Consider the following 27,897-nt stretch of genomic DNA (forward strand, 5'->3'; position numbering starts at 1 on the left):
TTACCTCCGCAACCATATTCTACTGCTACTGTCACCATCATAGATGTCCAGAAAGTCACAACAGTTCTCGATGTTGACGCTTTCAATCGTGAGACTAACGGTGTTTCCTTCTGGCACGATGATCGTCCACTCACAATTCTCATTGTTTGAGTAGTCGCCGGGGTAGTTCGGTGATGTCACATAACCTCTAGGGGGAGCGGTCAGGGATCGCCCACATATAGGAGTACTGGGCAGTGGTCTTGTGTGTGCTAAAAGTCAGACAAATACATCAAAAATGTTTTGCGCTTTACGTGAGAACACGCAGATTCAGACAAAAAACACGTTGTTCAAAGTGCAAAAGTCTTATCTTACAAGGAGATCCGACTGGAGACCTCAATATGTTGCTGTGTATGAAATGATAAATGATATCAAAGTTTTCAATATAGCCTGTTATCTGGATTTTGTCCAACTTTACGTCTTCTGTTTATTTGATAGTTTTTAAAAGGACTGCCATAAGACGCTTTTATATACAAATATGGTGTGAGTTTTATTTTGACCGCTTTGCTTCACATTGCATGTCCAACCGTCAATATCTATTGTTGGTAACATGATTTTCGAATTGTAATGGCATTTGGTAAATGATACCAGATCCAACGACAAATGCCGTTAAGTATATATTGACCTCTTTAGATAACAAAACAAAGATGATCGCTGTCATCAAACATCTTACCTGTGTAGGAGAATTTGAACCCCTGAGCCGTGTCAGAATTGTCAGATATAAACCTTACAAGCATCTCGTTAGATGCACTGGTGATCGCATAGACTGGCGATTCACCTGTAAAGCTGAAGACGAAAATGAATCTTTCTTGGACCTGTTTATATTACCAGGAAAATATTGATGCATTAAATTCTGAAACCATCAATTCACATCATTAACCACTCACTAACCCTAACCCTAGCGCTATCATCAAAACTGCTCTGATGCGTCAGAAATTTATTTGGTCGTTTAGGTTTTCACCTCTGCAATTGTGCAGCACTGTCACCGTCTTTGTCGTAGATGGTCAAAGAGTCAGCATTCTCGAGTTGGAAGCTTTGAAACGTGAGACGAACGGTATATCCTTCTGGCACGGTGATCGTCCACTCACAAGTCTCATTGTCTCCGTAGTCCATGGGATAGTTCGGTGATGTCACAATACCTCCAGGGGGATAAGTCAGTAAGCCTCCACACCTGGCTGATTCTGTGTATTATAAAGTTCAGACAAATACATCGGAAAGATTTTGCGCCGTACGTGCGAACACATAGACCTAGACGAAAACAAGTTGTTCAAAGTTTGATTTTACAGGGGGATCCGTCAGGAGACCTCTACCTGTGCTTTGTATGAGGAGATGACTAATGACATCAACGTTGTTTACCTCTCATCCGAAAGATAAATTTTATGGACCCCATTGTGCTATGCCCATATGAAAAATTTCCGGTGGACCTTTTTGTGATCATATCAAGTAAATATAATGCAAGCATATGCTTTATCGATAATATCTTATAGCTATTTAGCCGGTCCCCCGAAAGTGCGAAATGGAACGAAATGGAACGAAATGGAACGAAATGGAACGAAATGGAACGAAATGGAACGAAATGGAACGAAATGGAACGAAATGGAACGAAATGGAACGAAATGGAACAAAATGGAACGAAAAGGAACGAAATTGGAACGAACTAAAACATATGTAACATTATGAAATGAAATACCAGTAGATAGCGAAATATAATGAACGTTGTAACATTCACAGTAGACCGGAACAGGAAGCAAATACATAATATAACGTGTTTTATTTCTTGAATCTATTTGATGATATCAAATACCACGTTTTTGCCGCGTTCGTGTGGCTAGATTCTTCCCTGAAAATGGGAGCGCCGCGTGGAAAGAGCTTGGCCGCTCTTCCTTGATTTTGCCAACTATCTGCAAATGACCTGCTGCAAATAGCAGGGAAAACCAGCAAACGGAACTGAGTATCGAAGTAAGGACTAGATTATACAGAAGTTGGTGGTAACATTGCATCTTATAATTCACCAAGAGGTCATGAGGCAAGCGTAATTTCATTATTTATACATCGTGTTTGCGTGTTGTGTGAACTGTGAAATACATGTCCTGCTCGTTCACACCCTCCCGTCTCTGGTTGCCTACGCCCCACGAGAGTTGACGACCTATACTTACTGCGCGGTATAGCCCCCCCACACATCAGAAGAGCCGTGTTAGCACAACAAGAGAGCGACCCACACCACGTACTCTACCAGCATGTTCCCCCACAGAAGAGACTTAAATCGAGACATAGCTTCCTGCACTCGGTTGAACCACTCAGAGGTAGTGCAGCGTCTCAGAGGACGGCCATGTGGTCTCAACACCTCCAGACATATAAGAGAGGGAGCGTGTAGCAGAAGTGGTGACACGAGAAGAAGAAGAAGAAGAAGAAGACACCCTCCCTTTGTTTTGTCGTGAACAAGGAAGCAGAAATGTCTCCAGAGGTCTCAGTCCACGTCCATGATTGAATGGAGTGTGAAATGTCACATTGGTGACGCAGCACAGAACTGCATTTGCATATCGTTAACGGAGGGGTTCATTCTCCGACAGCCGACCAGCCGAACAATTGGTTGTATAAAAATCGTTGTTGCGGAGATATGCGTATGCTACGTACTAGTTATGGACTAAAACCGTATGTAAATAAAACTTGAAAGTCGGAGTTTGATTCAACCTGTCGGGAGCACGCCGGACTACATGCATAGTTCCGATGCGCTGGCAACATTGGCGTTTCATTTGCATGCGGGGCTCCATTTGCAACACCCAAACACGCTGTATAAATAATAAAATTACGCTTGCCTCATGCCCTCTTGGTGAATTATCAGATGCAATTTTACCACCAACTTCTGTATAATCTAGTCCTACTTCGATACTCAGTTCCGTTTGCTTGTATTCCCTGCTATTTTCAGCAGTTCATTTGCAGATCGTTTGTAAACACAAAGGAAGAGTGGTGGATCTCTTTCCACGCGGCGCTCCCATTTTCAGGGAAGAATCTAGCCACACGAACGCAACAAAAACGTTGTATTTACTATTATCAAACAGATTCAAAAAATAAAACGTTATATCATGTATTTGCTTCCTGTTCCGGTCTACTGTGAATGTTACAACGTTCCTTATATTTCGCTATCTACTGGTATTTCATTTCACAATGTTACATATGTTTTAGTTCGTTCCATTTCGTTCCATTTCGTTCCATTTCGTTCCATTTCGTTCCATTTCGTTCCATTTCGTTCCATTTCGTTCCATTTCGTTCCATTTCGCACTTTCGGGGGACCCAATTTGACAAGTTTGACATGTGCCATTGTTAAGCTTCTTCACAACACAAAGGTCGCTTTCTGTTGGCTTTTTAGTGATTTTTGTTGATTTACTGTTTTATTAATCCATCAAAAACATTCTGACACGGTTAGAATTAGAGCTCATCATCATGATTAATGCAGTCTGAGTAAAAATGTCATTCTACACTAAAATACGACCTTTTTTTTAAAGTTGGTATCTTACTACGCAACAATGACTTGCAATAGCAATGGTTATGACTTTCTGTAAATGGACAAACTCATGAAAGGAATACTTTTTTCCGATAAAATGTTGACATGGCACGCATGAATCTGCTCCTGGCACCTTGATCTGTCCCACTACGTCTTCTGTATCTTTGATTCTTTCTACAGGATTACCACAAGATGTTTTAGTGTGATTGAAAGTCGTGTGATTTCATTCATACCACTTTGTTTTACAGCACATGCCAATCCCTTAGTATGTATTGAAGGTAACACAATTTAAAAATGTTGATGTCGTTTGGTCAACGATACCAGATAAAGCATATATTAAACTCTTCAGGTAACAAAGTAAACATGCTCACTGAAATTAAACACCTCACCTATGTAGGAGAACTGGAACCCTTGAGCCGTGACACTTTCGTCAGATGTAAACCTCACGAACATCTGGGTAGATGTGCTGGTGATAGCAGGAACATATATGGCTAACATGCCACCTGTCAATCTTATAGGAAGAAAAGGAAGGTGAGACAGCTCAATATTTTCCATTGGCTCATAACGATACCCAGAAAATTGCAAGCTTTGAATTCGACAGCTGGAAGTTATATAATGATTTGGTTTTAACAGTTTATTCTATTCGTATCATAACAACTGATTCTTTCTATTAGGAATTGTTCAGCTAATCCTGTTGTTACCGTTGTAACGGAGCTGCGGTGTCGCTATCCCCATCGTAGACGAACAGAAAGTCAAAATCTACCTCAGTGACGAAGCTGTCAAATGTCAAACGAACTACATTTCCTTCAGGTACGGTGATCGTCCAGTCACAATTCTCCTCGTTGCCGTAGTCATTGTGATAGTTCGGTGATGTCACAATGCCTACAGGGGGAGCCGTCAAGTTACCTCCACATCTAGTACCACTGGTCGGTGTTGCTGTGTTTAGAGGAGTGATGAATGACATCAACGGTCTGCAATGTAGCCTGTTATCTGGATTTTGTCCAACTATACGTCTTCTGATTTTTTTGGCGTTTTTGAAATGATTGCCATTAGACGCATTGATATGAAAAATCATTTTAGTTTTACTCTTACCACTTTGCTGCACATTGCAGGTCCAACCCTCAACATGTAAAGGTCGTAGCTTTATTTTCGAATTGTAATGGCGTTTCGTAAACGATACCAGATTTAAGGACAATGCCGTTAAGTATGTATTGACCTCTAAAAAAACAGAGCAAATATGATCGCTGTCATCAAACATCTTACCAGTGTAGGAGAATATGAACCCCTGAGCCGTGTAAGATGGGCCAGATGTAAACCTTACAAGCATCTCGTTAGAAGCACTGGTGATCGGGTAGACTGAATCCACACCTGTATAGCTGGAGATAAAAATACATCTTTTTTGACAGTGTTTATCACAAGTAAATATTGACGCATTGAAGAATTCTGAAACCTTCAATTCACATCATTAACCACTCTCTGTATCTTCCTAAATGCTCTGATCCGTCAGAAAATTACTTGGTCGTCTAGGCCATCACCTTTGCAATTGCGTAGCACTGCCACCGTCTAGATCGTAGATGGTCAAAGAGTCAGCATTCTCGAGTTGGAAGCTGTGAAACGTGAGACGAACGGTGCTTCCTTCTGGTACGGTGATCGTCCACTCACAATTTTTATTGTCTCCGTAGTCCATTGGATAGTTCGGTGATTTCACATAACCTTCAGGGGGAGCCGTCAGTGAGCCGCTACATTTAGCATTACTGATCGGTGTTGCTGTGTTTGCTAACGTTCAAAAAATAAATCAAAAAGATCTTGAGCTGTACGTGCAAATTCACAGACCCAGACGAAAACAACTTGTTCAATTATATAAAATATTACACTTTAAAAAACGTTTGGCACGATTTAACTTGAAATATCGTTAATGTTCTACTTGATTTGTACCAAATTATTATCAAAATCTATGCTAAAGTGGAGTGGGGTTCTGCGTCTCCGTTTCGATATTAACCTTTTACAAGCAAGTCTGCAATGCTAGCTGTATGTTTTTATTCTATTTATGTTTCGCCAACGAAACATATTGTTTTTGTCAGGTTTCTTCTCCTTCTCCTGTCAAATCTTCTAATCGATTCATCTCGGTCGTCCGTGGACCAAATTGGCTGAAATTTGGTATGCAGGTAGAGTAAGTGTATACCCCTTGTCGTATTTTTCATTTTTTTATATAAGTTTTTAAAATGATTTTATCGTGGTTTTCTGGTCATTTTCAGACAAAAGTCGCACATTATGGCCTCCAGTGCCATGGTGTTGAAACCTAAGGACCTGAAATTTGGTTAGTTGTGCATTGGATATTTACCCAAAGGACCCCAGTATTTTTTGGGGCACACGCTACTTCAAAATGATTTATTTTGAGATTTTTCAGTGGAATTTTTGGTTATTTTGTGTCTCCCGCGCCGCCGGCGGCGTTTCAAAGCGGCAAACAATGGCCGCGCTGCACGTGGTACTGTATAAACGACTGTGTGGTTGGTCAGCTCTGAGCCAATGAGGAAGCTCGTTGTATATACGCGTTCGGCATGCGAGCCGTGGTCCAATCTCCGAGCATGACAACGACTCGAAGCTTCAAATTTAGTGGTAAGTTTTGCTTCTCGTTGGTTAAATAAAGCGATGTAAATTTTTGTATCGAGTAGGAAATATTGCCGTGATGTTTTTGTTCAATATCACACAGTTTCCCCAGGATGGTCGCGGGGGAATTTGTGTTACAGTTTCACGGTTACCGGGTAGCTTGCACTGCACGAAATGGCCTCGTATCCCGGCGTATACGTACAGGGATTCCTCCGGAAATATTCCATTTCCCGGTGCGGATTTAGCGTATCTAACTAACGGATACGCTAAATCCGCACCGGGATATGGAATATTTCCGGAGGAATCCCTGTACGTATACGCCGGGATACGAGGCCTTTTCGTGCAGTGTTGTCACGAAATACGCATCAGAGATTTGCGGTGCGTTTAGAAGAAATTTGTGAAACTTTTGTAAGGCCTGAGTTGTGTTACAGTTTCACGGTAGCTTGGGTTACGCCTTCAGTCCCCCAGTTTCGTAGCACTATGATAGGGCTAATACATATAAGGCTGCAAGTAAAAGAAGCCCTCCAACAGTTGCCGGGGCTACCAGTTTCGGAAACTTTCAACATCTGAAGATAAAAAATACTTAGTACTACCCAAAATACTAACTCCAACCAAGGAGCTTTTATATATTTTATAGATAAACCTCTTTGCTCCAACTTCCCTGCTCCTGGCAGATGGAATCTCATAGGAATCACACAAGACGGCTTGCAATCGCTGTGCACGTGGATCCAAATGAAATAATATTTTGTCGGCAGAATTTTTGTTTGTTTGTAGTTTTTCGGTGTTGCATAATTGGGGGGGAGGGGCGGTGGTCTACGTTTCATGGCAGATCAGATGCCCGGTTTGGTAGAAAATGATTATCAAAAAACGCAACTTAAAAACAGTGTCATGCGTACAACGCCGAAAAGATATGTAACAACGCACTGTGGGAACAACGTAAACCAAAGGTCAATGGCCCCTACGTAGTGTAGGAATAAAAAAAAACATTAACGGGAAGCGGCACTTTTTACTAGCAAGGACCTGCAACACTAGAATTGCAGCTGATTTGGTCAGAGATTCAGTTTACCAGCTTTTACATTAAAAGAAAATTAAGCAGTTGTATCATCGGATCAGTTTTATTTTCTGTGTTCAATTTTACAATGCTATAGCATAGATTATGTGATGTGTCTAAAAGCGAACATGTCGCCACGAACAGGGATGATCCAATTATCAACAACCAATCAGCGAGAAGAATAGTTAATGATTAATAGAAATGTAAAACTTAGATCCCTGAACGAAGTTATGCCATTGGTCACCGAAGAAAACCGACATTCATCCGGGGAAATGCTTACCCAGGTGGCGTGCGTCGCTAATTAATTTGCCAGAACACAGGGATTTATGTGTGTGTGTGCATTCAATAAATGTTACGGCAACCTTCATGACTGGCGGGCTGGAATTTTCGCTGAATATTTTATTTTTGTCTTCTTGTAAAAGCCGTCACAATTTCAACTATAGTTAGAATATACATGCAATTTTCTTTTAAGAATAAAGGTCCCATCTCGTGCCTCATGTTCGTTGCGGCCTAGCATTCTTTGCTGTTACGCATTTTTTCACAATCTCAGGCATTAACGTTAAATCGGGTCTCCTGACATTGTAATGTTATATTCCCAATGAACCCATTTGTCCCGAGTAAAGCTCTAATTGAATGAGTGTGCAATATTTTAAATAGTCTTATCAATGGCTTTAACTGATATTTATTTAATCTTTTAATCGTTGACTGATTTGTAATACGCAAATATCAACGATGTATTTAGCCTTGCAATTCAGCCTTATAAGGGCTGCTATGAGGCCTGTCTGTCACATGATGACGAATAAACCTGTCTACTACTACTACTAACTACTAATTTTCAGGTCAGGTGTTTCAGTACAGTGACTTCTGAATACTAGTAGTACGCGACGAAAAGTTAAAGTCTGCGAAATCCCGATCTTTTGCAGGGGGTGTTCCGCAGACATTCTCACAGTTTCTGAGAAAAATCTCGCAAGCCTTTGCGGTAAGAAGTTGCTGAACTATACGGAAGGCTCTTGGCGTCTCACAGAACTTGCAAAGAGATTTTGCACAGGGGTGATTTTGGAACAGTCAATTTATGCATGGGGAGGGAGGTGGACAAAGTATGTTGGTCTTGCAAATGTTGCCTTTCCACATGTTGTTGATATTTCAACTTGCCCAGGTTTTATTCTGTGACAGCCTGCCAAACTGTCAAACACCCTGCCAAACTGACAAAATGGGCTGTCCCAAAATAACTCCTGGGCAAATTGAAATTTCTACTATTTTCCAATCGACCCGCAGAGACTGGTAGAGGCTAAAATTGAAATAGCAATTTTTGTTTTTGTAGTTATTTTATTATGTTTCAATTTGCCCACGTATTATTTTGGGACAGCCCATTTTTGAATGGGGAGGAGTATTGGCGAAACATGCTGTATTTGCTCAGGAGCAAATGACGGCCTTTCTAGTTAATCTATTATTTTTTGCCGATTCAGCACAAGAGATGGCATTCCATAAAATACATTCCAATGACTCAATCATTAACAACAAGGCAAACATACTCGCTGTATTCAAAATACCTCACCTGTGTAGGAGAATAGGAACCCCTGAGCCGTTATTATCCTGTTAGATGTAAACCTTACATACATATAGTTTGAAATACTGGTGATGGTGTCGGATGATTCTTCACCTGTATAGCTGGAGATCAAAATAAATCATCATGTTACCTAGAAAACACCGATGCTTGGAATTCTGATACAAGCAAGTCGTATAACGAATCACTCTGTGTCATCGAGACTGTTCTAATCTTACTAGACAACTAGAAAAGTATTTGAATGTCCAGTCATAGTTACCTTCGCAACAATATTCTACTGTCACTGTCACCATCGTAGATGTTCAGAAAGTCATAACCGTCCTCGACATTGAAGCTGTCAACCGTGAGACTAACGGTGTTTCCTTCTGGCACGGTGATCGTCCACTCGCAATTCTCATTGTTTCTGTAGACCATGGGGTAGTTCGGTGATTTCACATAACCTTTAGGGGGAGCCGTCAGGGAGCCGCCACATCTAGCATTACTGATCGGGATTTCTGTTTTTGCTAAAGTTCAGATGAATACATTAAAAAGATCTTGAGCTGCTCGTGTGAACACACAGACCCAGACAAAAACAAGTTGTTGAAGGTATTAAAGTCTAATCTTACAGCATAAGATTTATCTATCTAAAAATATCTCATTTTCCTTCTTATAAAGGAAAATAAACTTTCTTAAGCAAATAAAAGTTTTTTTTTAGTTTAAGATATTTCGTACACGACTTAAAATTTTTTTTACGTATTTTTTTCTTACGAAATATTTTTTGAAGTAAGATTATTTAAGAAAGGGAACTGAAAATTCTAATATTTTCTTTTTCATATTCATTATTGAAATTCTTACAATAAGAAAATTTGCCTACAATTCATGAAAAACAAGAAAAACTAGAAAAACAAAAACTAGTATTATATTAAAGTCCTATGTTGCATTAGGTTATAAATGAGGCCCTTCTTTGAATGTTTTATATCTAATAAAGTCCCACATTTCTTATCTTCCAAATACCCGTAAGAATTAAATTCCCAACAACTAATAATGTGGAATGTATAATGGTATATTCTTATCAGTTATGCATCGAGGGTATAGGATGAGATGATAAATGTTAGCAAAGTTCTTTAATGAACTATGATCTCTACATTTGTCAATTATTAAGTACGTCTTCTGTATCTTTGAAAGTTTTTACAAGGATTCTTTCAAGATGTTTTGATTTTTCGAAATGTAACGTCGTTTCGACAACGATACCGGATCCAAGGCCAATTGAAGATAAGGTACAGATTAATCTCTTTAGGCAATAAAGCAAACGTGCTCGCTGTAATAAAACACATTACCGTTGTAGGTGAAATTGAACCCCTGAGCCGTGACACTTCCATCGGATGAAAATCTCACGAACATTTGGTTAGATGAACTGTAGATGGGGTCTACTGACACTTCACCTGTTAAGCTGCAAATAAAATGGATAGTTTTTGGCACTGTTGTTAAAATAATTGAAGTTGTTAAACTTCTGAAGCCAAAAATGAACATCATTGATCACTCTCTGCATCATTCATAACGCTCTACTCTGTAAAAAAATTGTTTGGTCTTTCAAGTCATCACCTCTGCAATAGTCTAGCAGCATCAGTGCCTCCATTAAAGATGTTCAAAAAGTCATAACCCGCTTGGAGGTTGAAGCTGTCAAACGTGAGACGAATTGAATTTCCTTCTGGTACCTTGACTATCCACTCACAAGTCTCATTGGTGCCATAGTCTTTGGGATAGTTCGGTGATGTCACAATACCTTCAGGGGGAGCCGTCAGGGTACCTTTACATCCAGGAGCCAGTGTCACTACGTACAAGAAGGTAATAAGTAACACTTATCGTTTTCATGTACATTGAACCCTTTGGTTACATTAGAGAAGACCTGTTCAAAACATAATAAAATGCATAATGCTACAAGGAAATATCTCTATTACACATTCATGACCTCCTCCCTTGAACTCTTGAAAAACTGCCTCGGCCGAATGAGTGTATGTTTTGCATACTTTCAAGGTTAAATAAAGGTTGAAGAAAAAAATGACTCGAAGGGCTAGGTACAGGTGGGCTATGTTATGATTAACATATAAGAAACATATACATGAAAGTAAAGACGACGATACACGAGTTGAATACATAGAGGACCAAAGTGTTCTGCTAGGCAAACCAAGTAGAGCCAACATCTCGCTTTTGGATAAAAGCAGATAAACAGATAATGATTCTTGTACAAGGTTAGTCTAATGATATCAAAAATATAAATGTAAACGTCGTACTTAGATATTTTTCTACATGATGCAGTTTGCCATGCCATCAAATGCATTCTAATGATCCAAAAATCTGCAACAAAGCAAACATATTCGTTGCATTCAAAACACCTTACCTGTGTAGGAAAACAGGAACCCCTGAGCCGTTACAGTCCCGTCAGAAGTAAATCTTACAAACATATAGTTTGAAATACTGGTGATAGAATCGGTTGACACTTCACCTGTATATCTAGAGATCAAAATAAATCGTCATGTTACCCAGATAATATCGAAGCTTTGAAATCTGATACTAGCGAGTCGTATAATGAATCACTATACATCATTTAGATTGATCTAATCTGCTAGAATATAGAATATTGTTTGAATGTCCAGTCATGGTTACCCCCGCAACCACATTCCACTGCTACTGTCACCATCGTAGATGTCCAGATAGTCATAACCGTTCTCGATGTTGACGCTTTCAATCTTGAGACTAACGGTGTTTCCTTCAGGAACGATGATCGTCCACTCACAAATCTCGTTGTTTCCGTAGTCTCTGGGGAAGTTTGTTGATGTCACATAACCTTCAGGGGGAGCCGCCAGGGAGCCGCCACATCTTGCTGTATTTGCTAAAGTTCAGAAAAATACATCAAAAAGATCTTCAGCTGTACTTGCGAAAAGATAGACCCAGACACAAAAACAAGTTGTTCAAAGTTCAAAAGTCTCATCTTACAAGGAGATCCGTTAAGAGACCTCAGTATGTTGCTGTGTATTAGATGATAAATGACATCAACGTGTTTCAATATAGCCTGTTATCTGGATTTAGTCCAACGTTACGTCTTCTGTATATGTCATTGTTTTTAAAAGGGTTGTCATAAGACGCTTTGATATGCAAATATCAAGAGCTTTACTCTTACCGCTTTGCTTCACATTGCATGTGCAACCCTCTATATATATTGGTGGTACCTTGTTATCTCCATGAAAAATGGAGACATTGTTTTTTGCATGTCTGTGCGTCTGTGTGTGTTCCCGTACTATTGTAGACAGCATAACTCAAGAACATCTGGATGGATTACAACGATATTTGTGGGCGGATGTTGTGAGCCAAAATTCAAGGTCGATTTTGGGCTCCCCTTCAACTTTTGTATCTTTTGACCTGAACGTGCTATGGTCTTGATTTATTGTGGCAGATAGCTTGTGATGTAATTAAGAAATGGTGTAGGTTTGGGCACCCTAGCAGCTTGCTCTGGAACTGCAGGGGCGTGATTGTGAAAATTTTCTAAGGAGAATAACTGAACAAAGGAGCAACGGATTTCCATGATATTTAGTATGCGGTTAGCTTAGACAGAGATATACACAATGAAGTGAAAATTATGCCAATTGGGACTTAATTTGCATAGATAATGAGGAAAATCTATATTTTCAGTGTTTTCAATTATAAGACTCAAATACACGTAAGGTTCCGGGTCGGAGTTCAATTGTGACCGGGGTTGGGTCATGACCCGGTAATCTGCCGGAAGTGCGTGGTCGTCACCCTGATTTCTGCCTGAGATTGCTTGGTGATGGTTTTAGCTGTGCATGAATATTTTGAATCTTCTGAAAAGCCCGTGAGTTGTAGTATTTTTGGGCGCGGTTCAGTTAGTTTGCTATCGAAGCCTTTTTTGTATAAGTCCGCGGCAACGGTGATGCGGTTTTCTCGCCTGATGACCCAAATAGCATCGTTTTTAATGCATTTTCACCGAATTTGCGTCATCGGAGATTGCGAAAAAGTTATCACATGCCTATTTTATTTTATTTCATTTTTCGGGGACACCATTTACTAAGCTTTCTCAGCATATATGTCGTGACCTCAGGAAAACTCGTTTTTTTCCGAGCAGATTCGATCAAAAAAGTGTAAAAAAATGATAATTTTCGGGTGCCAAATTTACATTACTATGGTTTCTACCCAAAATAATGAGACAACGGACAATACCGATAAATACATCGGAAAACGGCAGAAAACCGCTTTTCGACCATGTGATTACATTTTCCGTCCTACTTTTCTCGGCGGAATTGTAGCCCGTCGTCCTGAGGGTGTCAGCCTACATACGAAATCGCAAAAAAACTCCGGTTCGAGACCGTAACATATGCAGTTTATGGAAAGTGGAGCATCAACAGATACCAATTATGCAAATAAATTCCTGATTTGCATAATTAATGCGAAAACACCGAAATTCATCGAATTGGAAAATTATAGGACTGTCAATATTGCAACATGTGTAAGTAAGATAAAGGTGTTTATGATTAAGCATATGTTATGTAAATATGTAATTCATTTGCATAAATAGAATTGTTCATGGAGATATGAGGTCGCGGAACTCTTGTTTTCGAATTGCAATGGCGTTTGGTCAACGATACCAGACCCAACGATAAATGTCGTTAAGTATATATTGACCTCTTTAGATAACAAAGCAAATATGATCGCTGTCATTAAACATCTTACCTCAGTGTAGGAGAATTTAAACCCCTGAGCCGTGTCTGAACATAGGCTGTAGGCCTCGGAAGGAGAGTTTGTACTATAAATACCGAATACATACCGGGATATCGGGTGATACGCTGGGCGGATCCCGAACTTACCCGAAAGCCGATGTCGCCCGAAGGTGGGTGCCCGGAGGACGCCCCACGGCGCCGAAGGCGCCAAGCGAATTCCTCGCGAAGCGAGGAATGAGCGATAGGTACGAAACGTCATTTCAAACAACCTAATTTTCTGCTAATTCCTTCGACTCAGGCACTTGGCTTGGTGGTAATTCACATGTTTGGTGTCCTTTTTACCCATGGAAAACACCTAGTAGATAATATACCGATGACAAAGGACGATACGAGGCATTTTGTAACGCCCGAAAATCCTTCTTTTCCCGATATGACCGTTACCAGCAGTTTGCCTGCTGCCGCACGGCACCGCTGTTCAAGGAACAATGACATTACGGTCAGCAGATTAGACCGGGCCGGTGCCATGCACGCAATGGGTTTCGGCACCGCTATTAACTAAGCTATCATTGTGATAAGCGTTGGAAATGCCAGGATTGTGAACAAAGATATCTTATTCATCATATATTTGTCCACCAGCATTGTATATGCGTTCCTACGTGTTTCTTACGTACTCACTAAATGTCGGAATTCAAGTCGGATTTAAGAGCTTAAATCAGACGATAAACGTGCTAAACCGCCCATTAAAACGACTATGACATATCTGCAGTGTGACACATCTTTTGTTAGCATCCTGTTACTTTGTTACGTTGCCAAATCGGGACTGCAATGGACAGCAATAGGTCCGGATTGGCCCCCGAAAGATCGAAGACACCTCTTCTGGTAACGGAGACCAGGGGTGTTGGTTTCGCACCCACAGATATTTTGAAGTTAGCTCCTCGGAGTGGCTGTCTCGCATAGGACGACGGGGGCCGTCGGGAGTATTTGCATAACTATGGGTCAGGATGTCTTACGCTACTGCTACTGCCCATGGTCAGAATGGTCGGATATAAACCTTACAAGCATCTCGTTAGATGCACTGGTGATCGCATACACTGGCGATTCACCTGTAAAGCTGAAGTTGAAATGAATCTTTCTTGGACCTGTTTAGATTACCAATAGAATATTGATGCAATAAATTCTGAAACCACCAATTCACATCTTTAACCTGACCCTCTTTATCATCTAAACTGCTCTGATCCGTCAGTGAAATATTCGGCCGTTTAAGTAATCACCTCTGCACTTCTGTAACACTGTCACCGTCTTTGTCGTAAATGGTCAAAGATTCAGCATTGTCGAGTTGGAAAGCTGTGAAACGTGAGACGAACGGTGCTTCCTTCTGGCACGGTGATCGTCCACTAACATTTCTCATTGTTACTGTAGTCCATGGGATAGTTCGGTGATGTCACATCACCCTCTAAGGGAGCCGTCAGAAAGCCTCCACATCTGACTGATTTTGTGTATTATAAAGTTCAGACAAACACATCAAAACGTATTGTGCTGTACGTGTCAACACATAGACCCAGACGAAAACAACTTGTTCAAAGTTTAATCTTACAGGGGGATCCGTCAGGAGACCTCTACATGTGCTTTGTATGAGGAGATGACAAATGACATTAACGTTCTTTACCTCTCATCCGAACGATCAATTTTATGTCTCATATTGCTATGCCCAAATGAACATTTCTGGTTGACGTTTTTGTATTCATATCAAGTATATATATATATGTATAAGTCTTTGTTATGATTTTTTATGTAATAGGGCTCCCTCGGAAATCAGTTACTTGTTAACTAAAGGGACTACCCTAAAGATTAATAAATGAATAAATAAATATAATGCAAGCATATGCTTTCTTGATAATACATTAAAGCTATTTTGACAAGTTTGACACGTGCCATATACCGGCATTGTTAAGCTTCTTCACAAAGGTCGCTTTCTGTGACCCTTCTGACACTTTGTCAGAGACCTAGTACCTTAATTGAGCACATTACTTTGTATCAATCCATAACCAGTTCTTGGAAAACTTCCGTCAAAAATGCTCGAGGCTCAGATGACAGCCCGATGCATCTTGTTATCCTGCCCCCACATCTGCTTGAAACTACTTTAAAATTGAAAATTCAGACAAAATCCTGCAAAGCACTTTACACTGCACTCATTCAGAAACATGCAGTGGTGCCATGCTGTCAGCAGAAATGACAGACACATTTCGGTTCTGACACTTTTGAATGGAAGAAGATTTGGAAAATGTTAAGCACATCTTTATCTCAAGAAACACAAAATGCTGTACTTAACTACAAATTACTTAATCAAATTCTACCATGTGGCGAAAAGCTAAACAAATGGAAAATTAAACAAACGGAAAATACAAGATGAAGATGGGTAAGTAGTTAGTCCTATATGTAAATTTTGTAACAGTGGAGATATTAAAAAATTATAAACATATGTTTCTGGATTGTAAAAGGCTAAAAGACCTGTGGTACCCAGTTCATACTTATATACCTTTTAGCCCAAGTAACCCTAACATTGATTTTCAAGAGGTGGCACTAGGAAAAGTAACTCAGCCACTTAATATACATGATCTGAAAAGAAGACTTCAAACAATAGCTACAAAGCTAAATAGCTAAAAAAAATTGAAGAACCCACAGGCCCTTTCAAGTCAAAAGGTTCTAATCAGTGGCTTCAAATGGGAAATAAAAAAAACAACAGACTTACCAATATAAATGCACAAGTACCCATTGAGAACCAACATGTCATATAATATGATCTGTACTTACTGTCAAGTTTAAGTAAGCTTTGTCGTGTATGTAATTAGGTTATATTCTTTGCACCTATCTGTCACAGGTAGTTAGACTTACAAGTAGAAATGCCCAAGTTATGTAATATCTTTTTACATACCAGTTAAAGTTCTGTTTTGTATGTAAAGATGCCATGATTCTTATTTCATGCACCTATTTGTGACAGATAGTTAGTTTTTGAATACAGTATTGTATCATTTTTGCAATGCTACTTTCACGTATTGTTCCAACTTAAGTATGATGTTATAATTTTGTTCTTGGTTGTAAAATTGGTGGAGGTGAATAAAGTGGTGAAAAAAAGAAAAAAAAGGCGCTTTATGTTGGCTTTTCATTGATTGTTGTTGATTTTCTATTTTATCCATTGATCAAGAACTTTCTGACATGGTTAGAATTAGTGCTCATCATTATGATTGATCCAGCCTGAGTAAAAACGCCATTCTACACTAAAATACGACATTTTGTAAGTCGGTATCTTACATGTCTACGCAGCAATGACTTGTTGCTATAGTAGCAATGGTAATGACTTCTGTAAATGGACAAACTCATGGAAGGAATAATTTTCCGATAAAAATGTTGACATGGCACGCATGAATCTGCTCCCGACACCTTCATATGGCCCACTACGTCTTCTGTATCTTTGTTTTTACAGGGTTGCCACAAGATGTTTTAGTGTGATTAAAAGTCATGTGAGTTTCATTCATACCACTTTGTTTTACAGTAGATTCCAATCCCTTAGTACGTATTGATCGTAGCAAAATTTTGAAATTTTGATGTCTCAACCTCTTCAGGTAACAAAGCAAACATGCTCGCTGAAAGTAAACACCTCACCTATGTAGAACTGAAATCCTTGAGCCGAGATACTTTCGTCAGATGTAAACCTCACGAACATCTGGGTGGATGTGCTGGTGATAGTAGGAGCATCTACGGCTGACATGTCACCTGTCAATCTAGAATCAATCGGAGGAAAAGGAAGGTCAGACTATCAATATTTTCCCTTGGCTCATAACGATACCCAGAAAATTGTAAGCTATGGATTTGACAGCTGGAATTTATATTATGATTTGCTTTTACAATTAACTCTAATTGAATCATAACAACTGATTAATTTTATTAGGAATTGTTCAGCTAATCCTGTTTTTACCGTTTTAACGGAGCTGCGATGTCGCTTCCCCCATCGTAGACGAACAGAAAGTCAAAATCTACCTCGGTGACGAAGCTGTCAAATGTCAGACGAACTATATTTCCTTCAGGTACGGTGATCGTCCAGTCACAATTCTCCTCGTTGCCGTAGTCATTGGGATAGTTCGGTGATGTCACAATGCCTACAGGGGGAGCCGTCAAGTAACTCCCACATCTACCAACACTGGTCGGTGTTGCTGTGTTTAGAGGAGTGATACATGACATCAACGGTCTTCAATGTAGCCTGTTATCTGGATTTTGTCCAACTATATGTCTTCTGATTTTTTGGCGTTTTTAGAATGAGTGGCATAAGACACTTTGATATAAAAAATCGCGTGAGTTTTACTCATACCACTTTACAACACTTTGCATGTCCAACCCTCAATATGTATTGGTGGTAGCTTGATTTTCGAATTTGTAATGGCGCTTCTACAAAGATACCAGATCAATGGACTATGCCGTTAAAGTATCAATTGGTCTCTTTAGATAACAAAGCAAATATGATCACTATCATCAAAAATCTTACCAGTGTAGGAGAATATGATTCCCTGAGCCGTGTAAGATGGGCCAGATGTAAAGCTTACAAGCATCTCGTTAGATGCACTGGTGATCGGGTAGACTGAATCCTCACCTGTATAGCTGAAGATGAAAATGCATTTTTTTGACAGTGTTTATCGTAAGTAAATATTGACGCATTAAAGAATTCTGAAACCATCGATTCACATCAGTAACCGCTGTCACTCTGTATCGTCCTAACTGCTCTAAACTGTCAGAATTTTTTTTCGGTCGCTTAGGCCATCACCTCGGCAATTGCGTAACACTTTCGCCGTCTTTGTCGTAGATGGTCAAAGAGTCAACATTGTCGAGTTGGAAGCGGTGAAACCGGAGACGAACGGTGATTCCTTCTGGTACGGTGATTGTCCACTCACAAGTCTCATTGTCGCCGTAGTCCTTTGGATGGTTCGGTGATTTCACATAACCTTTAGGGGGAGCCGTCAGGAAGCCGCCACATCTAGCATTACTGATCGGAGTTGCTGTGTTTGTTAAATTTAAAAAAAAAATACATAAAAAGACTTGAGCTGTACGTGCGAACACACAGACCCAGACAAAAACAAGTTGTTTAAAGTATGAAAGTCTAATCTTACACTATCAAATCCATCACTGTTTCATTTTCCTTCTTACAAAGAAAAAACCTAATTGAAATTAATTACTTCGTTAATAATGTAAAGGAGGCCCTCTTTTGCATGGTTTATGTCTAATTCTGTCCCACATTTTTTATCTTCCAAATGCCGCAAGAATAAGATTCCCACTAACTAATACTACGGACTATAGTACAGTAAATTCTTATTAGTTATGCATCAAGGATATATGATCAGATGATAAATGATATCAACGGTAACCGTCTTTAATGAACTATGATATTTGCATTCGTCTTAGTACGTCTTATGTATCTTTGATCGTATTTGCAATGATTCTTACAAGATGTTTTGATTTTCGAACTGTAACGTCGTTTCGACAACGATACCAGATCCAAGGCCAAATGAAGGTAAAGTGCAGATTGATCTCTTTAGGCAACAAAGCAAATAATCAAACACATTACCGTTGTAGGTGAAATGGAACCCCTGAGCCGCGACACTTTCATCGGATGAAAATCTCACGAAGATTTGGTTAGATGTACTGTTGATGGGGTCTACTGACACTTCACCTGTTAATCTGCAAATAAAATGCATAACTTTTTTGGTATTGTTGTTGTTTTCCAGAAAATAATTGAAGTTGTTAAACTTCTGAAGCCAACAATGAACACCATTAATCACTCTCTGCATCATCCATACTGCTCTACTCTGTAAAAAATTGTTTGGTCTTTCAGGTCATCACCTCTGCAATAGTCTAGCAGCATCAGTGCCTCCATTAAAGATGTTCAAAAAGTCATAATCCTCCTCCAGGTTGAAGCTGCCAAACGTGAGACGAACTGTATTTCCTTCTGGTACCTTGACTATCCACTCACACATCTCATTGGTGCCATAGTCATCGGGATGGTTTGGTGATGTCACAATACCTTCAGGGGGAGCCGTCAGTTTACCTCCACATCCAGTTGCATTGGTCAGAGTTGCTGTGTACAAGAAATACTGTACCGTCATACACCATGCCTGTCACGTTCTATGCTTTCCCAGGCACAGAACGTGACACAGCCCGACCGTCACAGACTGTGCCCGGAAGTGCTGTCAATCACTGTGACTGACGGGGCAGTGATGCCCGCGTTTCCATATAAGGCAGCGTGTTTTTGTTTACCGCAGTCCCCCCACCCCCCGTCATCTTTGTTTTTTTGGGGCGCTGAGGTAAGGAGGAACAGCGTATTTCTCGCTCTGTAAAATAATTGAATAACTTAGACCTAGAATTGAAGTGGCACAAAAAGACAGTGTCTATAACAGATTTGTAAGACTAAATATATTCTATCCAGGGAAACCAGATCTAGACTAGGATCGGGCCACTTGCCGATTACTTCGACGTCCCGAGGCAGTCAGCTCGCTCGATCTAAATCAATGCTACGGGAAGTTGTAGCCCCGGGCACTGTCCAGGCACGGTTCGTGACAGTGCCGGAGTGTCACAAACTGTGCTTTTGCCCCAGGCACGGTTTGTGACACTCAGGCACTGTCACAATCCGTGCCTGGGCACAGTTTGTGACAGTGCCCGAGTGTCACAAACCGTGCCTGGGGCAAAAGCACGGTTTGTGACACTCCGGCACTGTCACGAACCGTGCCTCAGGACACAGTCGTGAATGGCACGGTTCGGGACGGATTTCTGTTGTAGAAATTCGTGATGAGACGTCCGTCTGTTTGTGCCACATCAACTCTAAGTCCAAATCATCCAAGACAAGCGCGAAATGTATTTCAATGAACGAGAATTACGCTGATTCTTTCTCATCCCAGCGCCCCGAAAAAAACAAAGATGGCGGGCTGCATGGGAAAAAAAAACGCGTTGGGCAGACTCCTCCCCCTCAAAACACTAAGCTCCACCCAAAAGCACAGTATGGGATAAGACCCCCTGTGTGTCACGAACTGTGCTCGGTTGGGCACCATTCGTGACGGTGTCCGAGTGTCACAAACTGTGCTTTTGTCCCAGGCACGGTTTGTGACACGCGGGCACTGTCACAAACCGTGCCAAGGCAACAAACGTGACAAAGCACCAAACGTGACGCAACAAATGATAAATGACATCAACGGTCTTTAATGTGGAGTGATTATCGTTTTCGTCCAACTGCGTATTTGATGCCTTTCTTACTTTTTGCAGGGACTGCCAAAAACGTTTTGGTTGTTAAGTCATGTGAGCTTAATCCTTATCCCTTTGCTTTACGTTAAATGTATAATATTCGATATTTCTTGGTTAGACGATTTTGAAACTAAAAGTTTGGTAAACGATATTCGATGCAAGGTCAAGTACAAAGTATATTTTGTTGGCTGTAATCAAACATCTTACCTGAGTAAGAAAACTGGAACCCCTGAGCCGTCCCTTGGCCATTGTTTGACCGTGATGTAAACGACACGAACATCTTGTTAACTGTACTAAACACGGGGTCGACTGACATTTCACCTGACAAGCTGGAAAGTAGAATACTAGTTAGTTCTTGGCTCTATTTTTGTTACCCTAAAGATATTGAAACGTCGAAATTTGAAACATCGATTAATCTCTCTCTGCATTATGCGAGCTACTCTATTCTCTTATATAAGAGAACTATTTGACCTTTGCAATAGTGTAGCATCATCACTGTCTCCATCGTAGATGTCAAAAGAGCTTTGAGTGTCGAGGTCGAAGTTGCCGAACGTGAGACGAACGGTGCTTTCGTCTGGTACGGTGATCGTCCACTTACAATCCTCATCGTTGCCGTAGTGACCCGGATAGTTCGGTGACGTAACAGTGCCTCCAGGGGGAGCCGTCAGGTAACCTCCACATCCAGGATCACTTGCTGTGTATGAGGAGATTATAAATAGCATCAATGGTCTTAACTGCAGCCTGATCGCTGGATTTGTCCATCCGCTTCTTCTGTATATCTTTCATCATTTTAAAGAGATTTTTATGAAAAGTTTCAATCATATATCTTTATTTCATACCAAACCATCAGCATTTATTGTTGGTAACATGTATTTCGAATTTTAATGTTGCCTTTTCAACGATACCAGATCAAAGGCCAAATACAAGTATATATTGGTCTCTTTAGGAAGCAAAGTGAACATGCTCGCCGTGATCAAACACATCAGTAATACCTGGAAGAACTGTAATCCCTGAGCCGTGACACTTTCGTCAGACGTGAACCTCACGAACATTTGGTTAGATGTCACCCTGATGGGGTTGACCGACAGTTCACCTGTTGAGCTGAAAATCAAAATTAATCGTCTTTGGCTTAGTTTTTGTTAAACTGAAGATGTTGAAGCATTTAATTTCCAAGTCATCAGTTCAAATCATTGATCACTTTGTTCATTTACCAAATTGCTCTACTCTTAGGCTATAAGAAACTAATTTGGCCTTTCAGGACATTATCTCTGCAATTGTGTAGAACCTTCATAAATGGTAAACAGTTACCTCCACGTCCGTGGTCCTCTATCACCATCATCATCATACTCATAGATGTCCAGAAAGTCAAAATCATCCTCGAGGTGGAAGCTGGCAAACGTGAGACGAACGAAGTATCCTTCTGGTACGTCTATTTTCCAGCCACAAGTCTGATGGTTGCCATAGTGACGAGGATAGTTCGGTGACGTCACAGTGCCTACAGGGGGAGCCGTCAGGTGACCTCCACAATCCGGAGCACTTACTGTGTATTAGGAGATGATGAATGACATCAGCGGTATCTAAAGTAGCCTGATCACTAGATTTTACATTTCTAGTTGTTTTTACAGAGATTGTGTTTTGATTGTTATCAAAAGTCAAGTACATTTGATACTTACTCCAGTGACAGTGTACGTTCAACCCTTTAGTGGCAAAATGATTTTCGAATTGTTATGTGGTTTGGTCAATGAATCTAGATGCAAGGCCAAAGGCAGATAATGTGCATAGACCTCTTTTGGCAACAAAGCAAACGTGCTCGCTGTAGTCAAACTACCTGTGTAGGAGAACTGGAACCCCTGAGCGGTAACACTCTCGTCAGATGTAAACCTCACTAACATCTGGTTAGATGTACTGGTGATGGGGTACAATGACACTTCACCTGTAAAGCTGGAGATAAGATAGATCGTTTAGGCTCCATTTATGTTACCCAGAAAAAATGAAGCTTTCATTCAATTCTCAATTCAAATCATTAAATCTGCCCCACTCTAATTGAAAATTGTTTACCTCTGCATCTGTGTAGTACCCTCAAGATCTCTATCGTAGATGTACAGAAAGTCATAATTTTCCTCAGTGTTGAAACTGTCAAATGAGAGACGAATCGTACTTCCATCTGCCACTGTGATCAACCACTCACAAGTCTCTTCTGTGCCGAAGTGACCCGGGTAGTTCGGTGATGTCACAGTGCCTCCAGCAGGCGTAAGGGTACCTTCACAGCTAGGAGCTGTGATCTCTGTCCATATGTCTGAGGAGATGATAAATGATATCAACGGTCTTCGATGTAGGCTGGTCACAAGGTTTGCCCATATACGTTCTGTTTTTCATCCTTTTTACAATGTCTGCCACAACGTGTTTTGATTGTTATGAATCTTATTATGGCTACTCTCCAAGCAGAGCTAGGGTTTCGGCTGGTTTTTAACGTGTTTTTAGGCGTTTTTGTCATGCCTTCTACTTTGTCATCGTTTTTGTTGTGTCGCAAACCCAAGCTCTGCAGGCACTGACCTCGGGGCGGGGCAAACCTATTTACATGTACTTCCATTGAAAAAAAGGTGACAGTACTCCTCCCCGAGAACCATTAGATAATCATTAGTGGTAAGAATTTTACTGCCCCGGATTATCACACATCCGGCAAATGTAGAGCGGCATTCATCAGGCCGCGCCGGTCCCCCGCTGACTGCCCTATTCATGCGACTGGCTGGTGTCCACGATCCCACGCCGGTATGATCATTGATAGCATCACAACGTACATTTCCATTGGAAACCTCACAAGAAAAATACAATGATGCATGAACAAGACATATAAAATAAATATGTATTACGTATCAGCTTGAACTGCATTACTAGTAATTATTATTATCATTATCTCAGGCATCGTTAAATGGATTATGAACGGGAACACGTGTCTTGTTTACGTTACATGCGGTTACCAATGCCGCCGCTTGCTGTGTTCAGATTGGACGGAACTTTTCAACAACACCAGCGAAATTGGCGACGGAGTGCTACCAACAGAGACTAAAAAATCCCCACGACACCAGAGGATTGTACAAATTTTTGTGTGCTTTGTTCTTTGATGGTTTTTGGATGGTGTAAATGAAGTGCGGTCACGATAGGCAAGTCATTTGCTGACGGACATGAAGCGACTTTCCAACATGGCGTCCTGATTCGGTTTTGTAGTAGTTTAGAGACTTTTTGAGATTCAACGATATCCTCCCACTACAGCATGGCATTTCCGCAGTGGGGATTAAAAATGAGAGAATCTATGGCTATTTCGGGCTGTACATCGTCTTCTGGTACGACCGCCCAAATGGCCTGGATCGTAGTTGAGTATCGTGGAGACTTTGTAAACTCCAGATGTCTTTGGTTGCACGTTGAGCTATTATTTTCATACGAAAGTAATTGCAGTTAGCCAAGGAGACGGGGAAGCGTAGGAACATGGCATGAAAAAATGGCCACGACCGATAGACCGAGGATTATGTCCATGGTGAGACTGGGCCGGAAATTCTGTGGCGCGTGGGGAGGGAATCCCGTGCCTGGCCGGGCACGCTTCGCACGTTCTTGTGAAACGCTTGTTATGTGTTGGAGTGATTAGGTTTATTAGGCATTGAAGCTTCCGTCTGCCTGCAGAGCTTGGGTTTGCGACACAACAAAAACGATGACAAAGTAGAAGGCATGACAAAAACGCCTAAAAACACGTTAAAAACCAGCCGAAACCCTAGCTCTGCTTGGAGTGTAATTCTGGCCCCGTGATTTTACATGGTATGTTCAATCCTTAAGATTCCTTTGTGGTAGCATCAGTTTAGAAATTCAAAATCTTTTGGTGAATGATGCTAAGTTCAAGGGAAAATACATATTTGCCTCTTTTTGTTCAGGTGAATTAGGGGCAAGCCAAGAAGGTTGTCGAATGCTTGGCGTTTTAAAATATTTCACAATACTATTACTATTGACACAGTGGTACGGTCGCAGAGTCTGTACTCAGTGACTCTGTGGAAAGTCAAGTTTATGAAAGATTCTTCTTTGATTTGCATGTCCATTCATCCCATTTAAAAATCAATCTATTGTAGCAGAAACTGACCAGAATCAAAATGGGCCAGTAAAAAGATGACGGTAAGAAACTAAGCTACCTGCAAACCGACTGCAGAAATGTAAATTTGTTGTTTCTTTGTTCAGTTATCCGCCTTGAAAGAAAAACGACACTAAAGTTCCAGAACAAGCTGCTAGGAGGCCAAACTCACACCATTTCTTCCATATATCAAAAGCTATCTGCCACCAAAAAAACTGAGACCATAGCATATCCACGTTAAAAGATACAAAACAAGACGTTCAGCTACAGTACTAAGGTCACAAACGAGGGGGCCCAAAATTGACATCGACCTTTATCTTCCCGGGACCTACCCACATACCAAATACCATAATACATTCAGAGGTTCTTAACCCTCAAACACCCGAACCTATTTTTGCGACTAAAATGACTGAACGAGATCAAAAATGACCCCAAAATGTTTTGTTCAGTAAAATCTCCCTTTTAAATTTTTTTGCTGATTGTGATCCATACATTGCTTCATCAATGAAGGAGGAATGTTTAGGCATCTTTAGATATGAAACATTCCCGTTCATTATCATAATTTTTGCAAAAAGATTAGAAGAACCACGTCTTGAACTATTCCCATTTTGACCGGGAGGGGATTTTTGTGGCCCACGCCAAATTTCATGTTGCATAACTAATGAACGGCTTACTCGAGTGGCCACTAAACTTGGTGGCTTTTAATAAAATGTCCTTAAAAAAAATGTTCAATTGATAAAGTAAGTTCATCGTTTTTCGCGTTGCCACGGCAACGGCTTTTTACAGGCATATTTCATGAAATCTGCTTATTTCATTTAAAACAATGACGCTTCGAGGCTTTGTTGGTACGCCAAATATATTTTCTTACATTGTTATCATCTTATGTAATCCAATGTAACTTGTATGATTCAACATTGATATTTTATGCTGATTTGATTGCGTCAAAATCCAATATGGCGGATACAATCCGATAAAATTGCGTCATAATGACGTTAAATTACGTTATTATGACATGAAATTTGTAATGGTAATACTAATTCACATGTGCATCATCCTCTGAAAATTTGGTGGTCATACGATAAGTAGTTCAGGAGTTACAGAGGGCAGGTCTCAAAAACAGCACATTAGTTTTGCTGGGGTCAAAAATGACCGCTGTGGACTGACCACAGACTTTCCTAGATAACGTCAACAGTATTGTGCCCATATCCCTAGAAAATTATGAGAGGTTAGAAAAGATGTCTACTGACAAAGTCACGGAAGGATTTTTCAGATCAATAGCAAGTCAAAATCCACGCCTGGGTCAAAAATGACCCCACTCGGGTGTTTGAGGGTTAAGTTGTGCTAACTTTAAAAATACGGAACCACACACAAGCAGACACACGAAAAACAATATTTCCAGTTTAGAAGGAAATGAAAAAAAAACTTCCATTGTGCCCACTCTTTAATTGGCCAAACAAAAGGATAGAGATGAGTCGATTTGAAGATTTGACAGGAGGAGAAAAAGTCGAATCTTCAGGGAAAAGAATGTATTTCACAGGTAGAGTGAAGGATGAAAATATATTTCGCTCCCAGACCTACGGTATGGTGGAGTGAAATATGAAAATATATTTCACTTCCCTGAAGTGGTGGAGTGAAATTATGAGAAAACAAAACACCCGCGGGCATATGCTCACTCTTTCTCCATGATAAATTTAGGGTCATAATTCTGAACTCTAAGCTTAAGACGCAAATGTCATAGGCAATATACCAGAACTGTCGTCAGGGACTAAGATACCCTTTATGTTAATTTTATGTTTCTGTAGACTACTTTTCCAAAGTCTTAGAGGAATGATACTTAACACAGTTTTAGTCTTTAATACCCTGTCACGTTCCGTTTCTCGTTGTTAACTGTAAAACAATCTACAAAATTTTGTAATCAACACATTATATCAACACATTCAATCAACATATTCGGCTATGAATTCAAATGCCTCTAAAACCACACATCACTCCGTACAAGCAGTTTTAAAACAAGAACTGTTCAGAAATGAAAAATAGCTTGTCATCTATAGAGACATTTATCATTGTAACATTACAGTTCTGATCTCAGCACCGCACAATGAGTTTAAGTGTGTCAGAGGAATTTTGCGTCTGACGGACTTTTAATGGTGTGGTCATCTTGAACTCAACTAAATCACACAGCTTGAGATAATGCAGTTCCAGGAAAATATGTGCCTTTCCATTTGTGCACAATTCCCATTCATTTGATGAAAAAATGAAAGTGTTATGAAACGACTGGCATTTCGTTTTGACTGACCTTCGTATCGTAAGAATCAAATCGTAATTACTAATTTAGTTAGACCACTAAACCACATACACATTTGCATAACTTCCTAACTCCACAAGTATGATAAATCAGTGATATTATGAGCATGTTATTGGCGAAGGTAATAAAGCAAACATGGTCGCTGTAATCAAACAACTTACCTGAATAGATGAAATGGAACCCCTGAGCCGTCATACTGCTGTCAGATGTGAACCTCACGAGCATCTGGTTAGATGTGCTGGTGATGGATTTCAGTGACAGTGCTCCTGTCAAGCTGGGAATGAAAATGAATTGTTCTTGGCTCTGACACTGTTTATCTTACTCAGAAAATATTGAAGCTTTGAATTCTGACGACAACAATTCAGGAAATAAACCACTCTATGCATCATCTAACCTACTCTACTCTGTAAAAGAATCGTTCTGCCGTTTCAGCCATTACCTCTGCAACAGTGCAGCGTCATTACTGTCACCGTCGTAGATTTTCAAAAAGTCATAACCGTCCTCCAGGTTGAAGCTGTGAAACGTGAGACGGACACTGCTCCCTTCTGGCACGGTGAATGTCCACTCACAGGTCTCATCGTTGCCGTAGTCATTGGGATAGTTCGGTGACGTCACAGTACCCACAGGGGGGGCCACCAGGGTACCTCCACATCCAGTAGCACTGGTCGGTGTTGCTGTGTATGAGGAGATGATAAATAACATCGACGCTCTTCATTGCAACTTGAAGAGTGAAG

The 27,897-nt window shown here is 40.4% G+C and overlaps 1 protein-coding gene across 1 annotated transcript; it reads right to left on the reverse strand.

The window, feature by feature from the left end:
- On the reverse strand, positions 1-27,865 carry LOC136420285 (cubilin-like). Its single transcript, XM_066407135.1, has 24 exons — positions 27,603-27,865; positions 27,325-27,437; positions 22,936-23,043; positions 22,576-22,680; positions 22,056-22,287; positions 21,772-21,848; positions 21,244-21,441; positions 19,356-19,590; positions 19,081-19,193; positions 18,283-18,514; positions 18,007-18,119; positions 17,443-17,677; positions 17,130-17,248; positions 11,435-11,629; positions 10,472-10,570; positions 9,020-9,263; positions 8,752-8,864; positions 5,074-5,314; positions 4,802-4,914; positions 4,240-4,420; positions 3,928-4,049; positions 1,023-1,217; positions 710-814; positions 1-248 (listed from the first exon to the last, which is right to left on the reverse strand). The coding sequence occupies exons 1-24, from the start codon at positions 27,863-27,865 to the stop codon at positions 1-3; spliced, it is 3,999 nt and encodes a 1,332-aa protein (XP_066263232.1).
- Positions 27,866-27,897: the final 32 nt, after the last annotated feature.

Source organism: Branchiostoma lanceolatum, chromosome 15, assembly GCF_035083965.1.
Source record: "Branchiostoma lanceolatum isolate klBraLanc5 chromosome 15, klBraLanc5.hap2, whole genome shotgun sequence".
NCBI lineage: Eukaryota > Metazoa > Chordata > Leptocardii > Amphioxiformes > Branchiostomatidae > Branchiostoma > Branchiostoma lanceolatum.

What these genes read in the sequence shown, in the direction of transcription:
- LOC136420285 (XM_066407135.1), bottom strand. Translation starts at nt 27,865, where the DNA reads ATGTTATTTATCATCTCCTCATACACAGCAACACCGACCAGTGCTACT. An exon ending in GACGCTGCACTGTTGCAGAG is followed by an intron (nt 27,438 to 27,602) that starts GTAATGGCTGAA and finishes TTTCATTCCCAG; the next exon opens with CTTGACAGGAGCACTGTCAC. An exon ending in GCTGCTAGACTATTGCAGAG is followed by an intron (nt 19,194 to 19,355) that starts GTGATGACCTGA and finishes TTTTATTTGCAG; the next exon opens with ATTAACAGGTGAAGTGTCAG.